Source organism: Littorina saxatilis, linkage group LG16 (assembly GCF_037325665.1).
Source record: "Littorina saxatilis isolate snail1 linkage group LG16, US_GU_Lsax_2.0, whole genome shotgun sequence".
Lineage (NCBI taxonomy): Eukaryota > Metazoa > Mollusca > Gastropoda > Littorinimorpha > Littorinidae > Littorina > Littorina saxatilis.
In genome coordinates, this window is record NC_090260.1 from 39792160 (window position 1) to 39804991 (window position 12832).

Genomic DNA, 12832 nt, shown 5'->3' on the forward strand with positions numbered 1-12832 from the left:
GTGCAACTAACATGAAAAAAATAAAAGAAACATTTTTAATTTACCACTGGCAGTCCGTACAATCGTTGGTTTTAGCGGCCGGTGGTAACGCTTACCGGTGGTTCGGACCGTAACCTCTGACCCGTAAGTATCGCGCACGCACAAACTGCTGACGTCACACGGCTAAATAGGTTAAGGTTAACGGCCTGATTCCCCCTTACTGAGACAGACTTAACAACGCTATTGAGTTAAACAGATAGTTTATGTGTCTGATTGACAGCGGTTAAAGCCATTGTCAGAGAACTGTGAAACAAGTGGCAGTGATACACTTGAGTAAATAGGGGAACACAGGTTGAATGTAAGAACATCCGAATCACGTGTTCACTGATAGAGCGAATGTGTTCAGTTAGATGTTTTACATTTTAAGTAGTCACATTGGCAGGCTTTTGGCTTAAAATTTGCATGGCTCTCTTTATTTAGCGTGTTCTGGAACCTCCCCGACTGACAGGCGGGATTTCGAATTTCAAAACCGGTAGGTTTGAATTTTTTCACCATTTCCATACTTGCGTCTTGTGCCCTGTCAATTGTTTTGTGCTCTTGCGTTGGAACTTCCTCAAATATCATGTTAAAAACCCATGCAGTGCTTCCTGGCATAAGTTTTAATTTGTCTTCTCGAAGTGACCAGCTTATTCTACCAAAACAGACAGAAGACCTTCTGAAGAAGGCAAAGCGTGGCTCCTTTTTATACCACGAGTTGCCTCTCTAACACCGCAGGCATATTGTGGCATGCATACGATTGTACTGTTTCCACATGAGTGTTAAGGTGCCACTGGGAAGTGATTTGCTCATGAGGCCTGTGAGTCTGAAGTGTAGAAGTTAACTGTTCAAAACAATATTTGAGAGGATTGAAAAACAGACGGACAGACATAAGAATGGCAGTCATACAGACAGACAGACAGACACATTGACAAACAGACTGACGAACAGACACACTGACAAACATGTAGACAGACAGACTAACAGGCAGACAGACAGACAGACAGTCGGTACAGACAGACAAATAAAAAGCTAGACAGACTGGCAGATTGTCAGACAGACAGACAGACAGACAGACAAACGAACAGATTGACAAACAGGCAGACAGACACACAGGAAGAGACGGACAGACTGACAAACATGCAGACAGTTAGACAGACAGACAGACAGACAGACGGGTGGACAGACTGACAAACAGGCAGAGGACAGTCAGACAGACAGACGGACACACTGACAAACAGGCAGACAGACTGAAGAACAGACAGACAGACTGAAAAACAGACAGACGGACCCACAAACGGACATACAGACGGACAGACAGACAAACGAAAAGACAGACAGACGAACAAACAGACAGACAGACAGACGGAAAAACAGACAGACAGACAGGCAAAATTATAGACAGACAGACAACACTGTAAGCTGAGTGGGCTAAGCCAGTGTCCGTGGAGTACCGTTATACCTTCCTTTTCTCGGCGAGTAGCGTGTCAATGACCTGTTTCTGAGCGCTGCTACTACTACCTTCCATCAGAATAACTAAATCCAGTTCGGGTGAGAACCAAAAGGTCGAGGGTCAAAAGGTCGAGGCACAAAAGGTCGAGGACATTTGGTCAAGAGTCAAAAGGTCGAGTGCGACAAAAGGTCGAGGGTGACAAAAGGTCAACAGCAAAACGTCTACAGGACAAAAGGTCGAGGATTTTAAAAGGTCGACGATTAAAAAAAAAGTCGAGGATTAAAAATTTCGATTTCATTTTCTGTGTCCATTCCTGAAGAAAATTCTTTATTATGTGTTATTGGGAAGAACATTTATCAAGTCGATTACAGTATAGCGTTCGTGGGATACCTCCAGCTTCGCTGGGATAACGTATAATATCCAGGAGAGGGGTAGCTGAAATGATGTGTTATACCTTGCCATCATAACCAAATCTAATTTTAATGTGAATGTATTCATATACATGTATTTTGGTATCATGTACACCTGTATTGATGTGTCGTGCCGAATTCGCGGTATCGGCAACATTTTTGCCCATTTCGTTTAATTGCGCAAGAGTATCCTCTTTAAAAAGTGTATTTAGAAAGCAGGAACATAATTATGCCCTTTAGAGAGTTTTGCAGTGCAACTTTTCAGTGTGGACAACGTTTTTTGAAGGTTCTTCCTAACTGCTGGTTACAGAAAGGGGGAATCAGAGGTAAAACATAAAACAGCCCAAAGCTTATCCAAACTGTGTTTGTGTATGCTCCAGATACAACCTATGGGCAAAGCAAGGTGGCGTTCAACGTGACCAGGGTTGGGAGCATAACGCATGTTTCGGTGTGACCAAACTGTTTGTGTATGCTCCAGATACAACCTATGGGCAAAGCATGGTGGCGTTCAACGTGACCAGGGTTGGGAGCATAACGCATGTTTCGGTGTGACCAAACTGTTTGTGTATGCTCCAGATACAACCTATGGGCAAAGCATGGTGGCGTTCAACGTGACCAGGGTTGGGAGCATAACGCATGTTTCGGTGTGACCAAACAATCTACTTTGTGCAATACTTAGCACCAAGAACGGATTACGTCGCAGACACACATTGAATCGTGATCATTAGGAGTAATCAAGCAGAATGTCATGAAGGTCCAACATCCTTGTGGTAGTGGAGACAGCTTAAACAATTGTGACACCGAAAAATGCGTAACACTGAAAAACAACTTTTGACTGCCAGATCACCATTACATCACCAACAATACTGCAAGAAGGGTTGGAGATGACACTGGGGACACGCACATTTCTTCTTCCTCTTGTGCAACATGCTGTTTGAAAAACGTGCTTAGTTACTTATTCCAGTAACAAAATGCCGTGTACATCAACACGGCACATGCCAATATCGCGGCGACGAGGATTTTTCTTCGGTGACAGAATTTGTTTGTAGATAAAACTTTCAGCATTACGCACATTGAACGAGTGACACGGAATTGTTTTTGAGGTTTGGATGAATATTAGGTCGTAACATGGTTGCTTTGGTATTTAGAGCTCACTATCTACAGCACTCTGCTACAGCACACTTCAACACTACACCACATTACAACACACTGCAACACTACAACACACTGCAACACTACAACACACTATAATACTACAGTAGCCGTATCTGGCAGAGTGGATTTGAGTGAAAACAAATGCGTCATGTTTCCGGTCAGTTGTTATATTAACAGTTTGTAAAACACACACACACACACACACACACACACACACTTGAAACTCACTAATGCCGCTTTCGCAACATGGGCAACTTGCCTATTACGCGTAATCGATTGCCGTTTCCGCGTATTCGGCTGCCGATTTCGCATAAATTAGCAGGTTTAAGAGGCATGTACGCATTTACGGCAAAATGATGCCTATTTCGCGAAATGGGCAACGTTTTGCCAATTACGCAAAATGGGCAAAAATGTTGCCGATTCCGCAAATTGGGCAATGCCGTGAATTCAGGATGACATAATGCATTCAAGTATTTACGTATTTATAGTAATGTATTTGTTGGAATGTATGTTTATGGTGTGTGTGTGTGTGTGTGTGTGTGTGTGTGTGTGTGTGTGTGTGTGTGTGTGTATGTGTGTGTGTGTGTGTGTGTGTGTGTGTGTGTGTGTGTGTGTGTACCCATATTTCCACAGGTTTGGTTGCCTAAATCACCATAAGGCAACCATCCACACGTGGATGGCAACCTAAACTGTGGATGGCAACCTGATTGTGTGGATGGTCGCTTCATTTAAAACCGTTAAATTGACTTTTTTGACGGAAAGAATGTCATAAGAATGTTAAACTCTGGATGGCAACCTAACTGTGTGGATGGTCGCTTCATTTAACACCGTTAAATTGACTTTTTTCACGGAAAGAATGTCATAACAATGTTCAAAATGACATTCTTTCCGTCCTCTATAGGCGACGAAATAGGTCAAATTTTGTGCATTTTTTAGTGCAAAATTCTTCGATGCCGGAGCGAGTACTGCACCCAGTGCTGTTGTAGTGCAAGTGCACTAGAAAGGCACTACACCCAGTGCCGCCTCTTAGGTAACCATCCACACTTTAGGTGCGTGTGTGTGTGTGTGTGGGTGTGTGTGCTCTTATCAAGCAAATAGTTTAAAGATACGTTGTTATTTTAAATACAAACGTGCCTGCAGTGTAACGGCTTCACTTTATCCGTTTAGACTATGGCAAAGTACTTGTGGAATACGAGGTAAAATATATAAGCTACTCACAAAAAGTTAAGGATCACTTGCACACACATTCATAACTTTCCAATTAAGAAAGCCAATGCGTTGGTATTTGGCAAACGTTTAATTCAATGCTTTAGTGATAACGATACAACATTTCCTTCAATGCTGAGCAATCGTTTGGTCTGTACATTTTATCAAAGTGTGTACTTATCGAAATTTAATTTCACGAAGTCGTTGTTATCACAAGACATAGCATTTCAGATGCTCCCAAAAGTTCAGTAATGCGTGTAACCGCCCTGGCTGTTCTGGCTCTCGACGCAGCGAGTCCTCGATCATAGAGTTGACCAGGGTGGTGAAGATCCTCTGTGGAAGCGCCTGCCACTCAGCCTGCAGCATCTGGTAGAGGGGGTGGACATCCCTGGGAGGAGGGTGGTTGCTCCTCACTTTGCGATCCAACTCATCCCAGACGTTCTCAATCGCGTTGAGATCGGGACTGCATGCTGGCCACTCCATTCTGTTGACTCCAGACTGCTGCAGGACGTCGTTGACCACCCTTGCCCTGTGGGTGCGAGCGTTGTCATCCTGGTAGACAGCATGCGGTCCCATCTGCTGCAGTGTAGGCACAGCCAGCGGTCGAAGGATCTCATCCCGGTATCGGAGGCCAGTCAGGTTACCCAGTACATGAAACAAGGGTGTTCTGTGGTGAAGGCTGAAGGCCCCCCAGACCATACAGAACCTCCACCAAAGGCCACCTTTTCTTGGACAGTGGCGCCAATGTAGCGTTCCCCTTGGAGCCTCCAGACCCTCAGTCGGTCGTCGTTGAGGTTCAGGGTGAAGCGTGATTATCACTGAACAGGACCTGGGACCATTGCTGACGTGTCCACCTCACGTGACGTCTGCAGAAGGCGCGGCGTGCTGCCCTATGGGCTGGAGTTGAGCGTGGCCGTACAGCTGGGCGACGAGAACGGAGGTTAAACCCATGAAGGCGATTCCGTATGGTCTCCTGGCTGATGTTGGTTTTAGTAGCCACCCTCAGCTGCCTTCGAATAATGCTGGAAGAGGCTGTTCTTGTTTGCAAGGCTAGTCGTTCAATAAGACAATCTTTACGTGGAGTTGTCTTCTTTGGTCGCCCAGGTCTGCGTCTTTCCTGGACCCTCCCAGTGGCTGTGAAACGTTGAATCAGTCTGACAATGACCGAGATGGACACGTGAAGTCGCCTGGCCACTTCTTGCTTGGGGACACCATCTTGAAACCATGCAACAGCTCGTCCCCTCTCAAACTCGTTCAATTTTCGTCGTGGAGGCATTGTCAGATAATGCCTAATACTGGTGGTATGTCTTCTCAAAAAGCCAAGCAAGTGACAGCATCTCACACATAAACAGCAGTGCTTGCACGTGCATAATGGTTTTTCCATGTGGCTTGTGTAATGCGTTCGGGCTGAACGGTCCAAAACAAGGTCTTTTTTCGCAAGTTTCCGCTTTTTATTTTTGCTACCAAGCTCAGTAGTAGAGAATCCCGTGCAATTTTCCCACTAACACAACATCGCCCACTTACAGCTGAACAAGAATTCATAACAATTTGGTTTGACTGAGAAATAAATAACAGTAGCGAACTGATTTTATTGAGCACCTGTTTTCTCATAGTGATCCTTAACCTTTTGTGAGTAGTGTATTTATAATTTTTAGGATATGAATGTTGTGCCAATCTATATACACTTTATCGTCTTTTTCTGATTAAACTCTGCTAATATGAATGTGTGTGTGTGTGTGTGTGCCGTGTGTGTGTGTGTGTGTGTGTGTGTGTGTGTGTGCGTGTGTGGGAATGTGTGTACAGGTGCGTGTGTGTGTGTGCTTGCGTGTGTGCTTGCGTGTGTGTGTGTGTGTAATGGGAAAGTGAGAGCGACATGGACTTTTTCAGTGGCATCACTTCGCTGTAGGTGTGTCTGGTTTGTGCGCTTGCCTGAAAGGTTAATCAGACTTCAGCGTTCTTGTTTTCTTATTCCTCTGACCATGATGACATATAAGACAAATAAGTTATATGAATTTACCTCGTTGTCGGGCGCTGATCCCTGACAGCTCGCTGGTATGCTGCTGGTCTGTGTTGTGTCTAGCGTGATGGGGCGTGTTGTTTTTCTCTCGGCGTCAGACGTGGTTTGGCTTTTTGCAAGTACTTGGACTTGTTTCTTTGAAAGGTACGGGTCTACTTTCTGTCCCTGTAGATCGAGTGACACAAGAACCTAACCAGTTACATTTCATGACATAGTGTTGACATGTTTTTTTTATTGTCTGCGGAGAGACTATCTTGCCTGACACCAGTTACGCGGCGGGATGTGTTGTTTACACGTTGCAATTATTCAGAGCAAAAGCGTTTGGGGTGACGTGATCATTCCGTACATCATTACGTATAGCGAACACATTCGACTCTGACTTGAAAGCCCTTTAGTATCAATCTCGTAAAAAATAGGGTAAGTTTTGATTCGTTTGACCACGCACTAGATGCAAATATTATACTGTGAAAGTTGAGATGTTTTCTTGCATATCACCAGAGAGAGAGAGAGAGAGATATATCAAATCAAATCAAATCAAATTTTATTTTACGAGGGTTGTGGCAAAAGAAATACAAAAGAGCTTCTTTTCAGAGAGGGACTACTCTAATATTATATACGTATAGGTTACAACACGAGTGGTTTTTCATATGGCTTGTATTTCAGTCAAGACCCAGCGGATGAATATCATCGGGAGACACGAGCCTCTGGCGAGTGGCTCTCGATTGATATTCCCGCTGGGTCTTGACTGAAATACAAGCCATATAAAAAACCACTCGTGTTGTAATCTGTATATCCCATTCTACCATCAAACACAAAGTGTAGACTACTAGCGGCACTGTTGCGATCTGTGGACTGTAAAACTGTGGTGCCAGCGAGACTTAGCCCTTTTGCAACCTTAAACTAAGTGACCGTCGCTGAAAAAATAAAACGAATGAGTGCATCGATAAGTACGCGGTAACACTACTTTCAGACCATTTAAAAGCTTTAAGTAAAGGTTCATAAGATGCAAGAAAGTAATGAAGTCGTATAGAAATTAATTTAGTTGAAGCGCACAATTCTTTTTTTTTTTTGCGTTTCAGGTCGGCAGAACGGGCAAAACGGGTTTGGGACCCATTTGGCTTACTCGATTCAGAATCGATTCCACGTTGTTTTTCTCGAACGTGTGTAATTAGGCTTATTGACAGAGAAGCAAATTTTAGGGAACAAATATGTAGGTTTAGATTTAACCATTTGCTCCCTATTTGAAATGTATCTACGTGTTTTGCGAGTGTGTTTGCATGGATGAACTTAAACTGGTATGGGTATGAGGAAAACGCGACCGACACGTCTGTCACCGCCGATTGATTGCATTTTGAAGGAATATGACTGGATTACGGAAAAATACACACATGTTAAGTTCTCGGATACCTTCATCGCCAATGTGGACTTACTGCAGAGCCAGGCAAAAGAGTAGACTTGCTCGCAAAACACGTGAAACAGCTGATGATAGCGAAGCCCAACCGTGCCAGGTAAGGACGGTCTGACAGATTCTCAAAAGTCGTCTGCTAACGAAGCAAGGGGAGGGTACTCGTGTTTTTGTTTTGGTTCGCTAGCATCTGGTTATCTTGTAAGTTGAATGTTCGTTTTTTTCGACCTGCATTGCTTTCATAATGAAAGAAACGTTTGCTTATTGCATCTCATTCATCAGATCAGTTCTGAGATTCATTTTTGCGTGCAAGATATGGTTTTCTGAGCCGTGCAATACGATTTTGGAACTTCATACAAATGTGTCACATTGTTCGGCGCAAGGTCAAAGGTCGGGAGCAAAGTAGTTCTTCGCCCAAATCGGAATCTGCACTATCATATATTTTTTTGAGTCCATGATGTATTTATTGAGCTATAAAAATACAACATATATACCCATACTGAAGTAACAGAGACAAAGAAGGGAGGTCATGGGATATATATGTATATATATACACACGTTAAACATTTACAAAAGTTAAACATTGCAGTAAAAGGCAGAAAAGCTTTACTTGAATTCTTGCGTAATTATCAAAATTGTGAATGTACAAAGAGAATTGAATTGAATTGAACTTTATTTAACAAGAATTAGGAGTTAAGGCTACGCCTTTACTACAATCTGTTCTTGGGACACATAGATACACAATGATAAAAAAATATTTAAAAAAAAGAAAAAAAAAGTTAAAAACAAAAGGAGGTCGTAAAAGCTAAACTCGTGATGATAAAGATGACGATGACGATGATGACGATGACGACGATGACGACGACGACGATGACGACGACGACGACGACGACGATGACGATGACGATGACGATGATGATGATGATGAAGAAGAGAGAGAGAGAGAGAGAGAGAGAGAGAGAGAGAGAGAGAGAGAGAGAGAGAGAGAGAGAAAGATCAAATCAAATCAAATCAATTCAAATCAAATCAAATTTGATTTTTCAAGCGGTGTGGCATGAGCAATAGAACGAGCTTGTTTTCAACCAGCACATAATTTACTCGGACATTCATGCAGAAAAAGGTAGAGAAAAACAACAACAACAGAGAGAGAGAGAGAGAGAGAGAGAGAACGAGAGAGAGAAAGAAAGAACGAGAAAGAGAGATGATGATGATGATGATGGAACTTTATTTTTCAAGGATAGAGGTTTAAGGCGACGCCTTTTCTTACAACCGGTCCTTACTTCTAATACAAATATCTAATAAAGGATAAACAAGTAAAGCAACATGACAAATAAACAAAGTAAACGAACGAACCAGCAAACAATCGACAAGTAAGCAAACAAGCAAATAAACATAAACAATAAAATGGCAAAGTAAGCAACATACAAATCGAAAGCGAAACATGCAACATGTTAACACATGGAAAGTGATCGACGGTAAAATTCACACGATACCAACGTTTACACTAATGCTAATAATGATTATATGGTGTAAATGATAATGATGATGATGATGATGATGATGATGATGATGATGATGATGATGATGATGATGATGATGATGAAGTGATGATGGAAAATCGCAACATAAATTCCACATAATACATATAATAAAGAACATATTTGTGTAATTCATAAAGCTTTGCCAATTGTTGACAGCTACTTGCACGTGTTAAGACTAGTATAGCCATCTAGGTAGACATAAAATGATTATGCAGAGCTTGTTTAAAACTCTTTAGTGAGGTTAATGATCTTATTACAGACGGAATGGAGTTCCACACCATAGCGCCAGAGAAGGCTTGACTAGTTTTGAACAAATCAATCCTGGGTATTGGTGGTAGAAAATTGATAGACCCGTACCTTTCGGTGACTCTGTGAAATAGGTCCTGAATATAGATGGGCACTTCGCCATGATATACTTTATACATCATTACAGTCTTATTAAACTGTAACTGTTTAACTAGCGGCAGGTAGTTTAGATTCTTTAACTTCAAATCAGCTGATAATTGTGGACCATTTACCATGATTTTAGCTGCCCGACGATGTAGAGAGTTTAATTTTTTCATGTGAATATCAGAGACGCCATCCCAAAGAGTTGATGCGTAATTAATATGGGATAAGATGTGGGCATGATAAAATAGTTTTAGTGTTGCGATATCGACATATTGCTTTAACTTTGATAGCAGAAACAAATTCTTGGATACTTTTTGACAAATGTAATGTACATGAGATTGCCATTTTAATTCTTGATCGACTATCACACCCAAAACACGATGTTCTGTTACCTGCTGAACAGGTTGTGATTCCAGAGAAAGATTTAACTTAAGAGGTCACTGGTGTTTTTGTCTTGTAATAATCATGCTTTCTAGAGAGAGAGAGAGAGAGAGAGAGAGAGAGAGAGAGAGAGAGAGAGAGAGAGAGAGAGAGAGAGAGAGAGAGAGAGAGAGAGAGAGAGAGAGAGAGAGAGAGAGAGAGAGAGAGAGAATGACAATGACAATGACATTGACACATTCTTTATTTACGAGGGTAATGGCATAAGCAAACAGGTGCTTTTTTACATCAAGCCCTCGCCCATGGGAGGGTTTAATCTAATGATAATACGTTTTAAAATGTTGGAATATCAATTAAAGAAGTAATAAAAGCAAACGGCAAACAAGCAAACGATTAACAGACTAAACAAACAAACAAAAATATACATACAAACGAACATGACATATTATTGTCAAAGGTATAATGAAAACTGCTTCAAGCAACAAAAAACGTGTGAAACTTCGAGTGAAGAAAAAATCCGTGAAACTGAGGAGTCAATGAAGCAACTACGTTGCAAGTAATAGCATGTAGCATCGTTACATAAGTCATGTTATGAAATTAATTAGGTACATTTATCTACTGAAACGTGTAAAAGGTACAAATAAGGCATCAACAATATAAACATGTTCAGGCTAAGTGAGAACGAAATGTGCCATGTATAAGGAATGAGAAATATCTGTCTTTAAAAGTCTTGGCATTGACAGAATGTTTGAGACCGCTTGGAAGTGAATTCCAAAGATTAGTCCCCGAAAAGAGTAGGCTGGACTTAAAAATATCTATACGAGGCCGAGGAGCATACATTTGGGTCTCTTAAATTGTGGGAAGTGAATTGAGAAGAAAGAGGTGCAGGCGCTCTTCCAATTATGGGTTTATGCATCAAAACGCCTTTATTGTACATGAGTCTTGATTTAGGAGGAAGAATGTTTAAAAGTTTATAGTCTTCGTTGGAAACCGAGACTTGTAATAAAATAACTTTGATTGCTCTTTTATGTATACTAAATAAAGGTTTCAGAGTTTTTGAGAGAGAGAGAGAGAGAGAGAGAGAGAGAGAGAGAGAGAGAGAGAGAGAGAGAGAGAGAGAGAGAGAGAGAGAGAGAGAGAGAGAGAGAGAGAGAAAGAGAGAGAGAGAGAGAGAGAGAGAGAGAGAGAGAGCGAGAGAGAGAGAGAGAGAGATAGTGCTAATGCATATTAAAGGTAATTCATTACTCCGACCACCACTCACCATGACAATCTTGTGGTAGTTCCCACATCCCGTGGCAAAGCAGCGAGAGGAGCAGCGGCTTCCATTAGAGCAACACTCACAATTCTCACTGTCACACTGTGACTCCTCGTTGCACTGACAGCACTCTTTACACTCGCCAGTCTGAAAACACGGAAGACAATTAAGTGCTGACCTCAAACCGGATCGGGACACCCCTGTTCACCATGAAGAAGAATTCAAAAACTGGTTTGTGGTAATTAAAACTAGGCCCTGTGTTAATAACGTACCCCCCCCCCCCCTCCCTTTTACCCTTGTACGCGGTCGTGCAGAAGAGGTTTCTAAGAAAAAAGTAAGATAGATAGAGAGAGAAAGAGACAGACAGACAGAGACAGACAGACAGACAGACAGACAGACAGACAAGCAGACAGACAGACAGACAAGCAGACAGACAGACAGACAGACAGACAGACAGACAGACAGACAGACAGACAGACAGAGCCAGAAAGAGAGATAGGGAGAGTAGAGTGTGTGTGAGAGAGACAGAAAGACAAAGGGAGAGGGAAGAGAGAGAGAGAGAGAGAGGGAGAGAGTGTTGGAGTGTGTGTGTGTGGGGGGGGGAGTGTGTGTGTGGGTGTCGCAGTGTGTGTGTGTGTGTGTGTGTGTTGATGTGTTGGTGTGTGCGTGAGGGAGAGAGAGACAGACATACAGAGAGAGAGAGAGAGAAAGAGACAGAGACAGGCACAGAGAGACAGACATAGAGAGACAGAGACACAGAGAAACAGAGAGAGACAGAGAGAAAGAGGAAGAGAGTGAGAGAGAAAAAGAGATGTATTCCCCACGCGCCACTGATCTAAACCTGAGAAATATCGAGAGAGCGCGTGGCAAGGGCAACAACTGTACATCTGATGGTTCAGACAGTGTCGACATGGCTGACAGTAGTAGTTGTGGTGACAGTGAACTAGTGGTCAAACTTATGTCGGAAATGAGAGACATGAAAGTTGAGCTGGTCAGACAGATCCCTGCCAACAAACAGCACCGTGACAGAGAGGTGGCTGAGCTGAGGGAGGTCGTGGAACGGCTCACAAACGAACAGGACTGTGTGGAGAAACGGCTCACTAACGAACAGGACCGTGTGGAGAAACGGCTCACTAACGAACAGGACTGTGTAGAGAAACGGCTCAGTAACGAACAGGACTGTGTAGAGAAACGGCTCACTAACGAACAGGACTGTGTAGAGAAACGGCTCTCTAACGAACAGGACTGTGTGGAGAAACGGCTCACTAACGAACAGGACTGTGTAGAGAAACGGCTCTCTAACGAACAGGACTGTGTGGAGAAACGGCTCACTAACGAACAGGACTGTGTAGAGAAACGGCTCACTAAAGAACAGGACTGTGTGGAGAAACGGCTCACTAACGAACAGGACTGTGTGGAGAAACGGCTCACTAACGAACAGGGCTGTGTAGAGAAACGGGTCACTAACGAACAGGCCTGTGTAGAGAAACGGCTCACTAACGAACAGGACTGTGTAGAGAAACGGGTCACTAACGAACAGGACTGTGTAGAGAAACGGCTCACTAACGAACAGGACAGTGTGGAGAAACGGCTCTCTAACGAACAGG

At 42.8% G+C, this 12832-nt stretch overlaps 2 protein-coding genes across 2 annotated transcripts in view; both read right to left on the reverse strand.

The window, feature by feature from the left end:
* Window positions 1-12137, reverse strand: part of LOC138951374 (uncharacterized) — a 92775-nt gene extending 80638 nt beyond the window's left edge. Inside the window, exons 1-2 of the mRNA XM_070322988.1 lie at window positions 12111-12137; window positions 11232-11372 (exon numbers count right to left, since the gene is read on the reverse strand). Coding sequence (XP_070179089.1) covers window positions 11232-11372; window positions 12111-12137 — 168 coding nt within the window. The remainder of the gene's footprint in view (window positions 1-11231; window positions 11373-12110) is intronic.
* Window positions 1-12832, reverse strand: part of LOC138951375 (uncharacterized) — a 145749-nt gene that overhangs the window by 9685 nt on the left and 123232 nt on the right. The window contains exons 9-10 of the mRNA XM_070322989.1: window positions 11232-11372; window positions 6257-6421 (exon numbers count right to left, since the gene is read on the reverse strand). Of these exons, the coding sequence (XP_070179090.1) occupies window positions 6257-6421; window positions 11232-11372 (306 nt within the window). The remainder of the gene's footprint in view (window positions 1-6256; window positions 6422-11231; window positions 11373-12832) is intronic.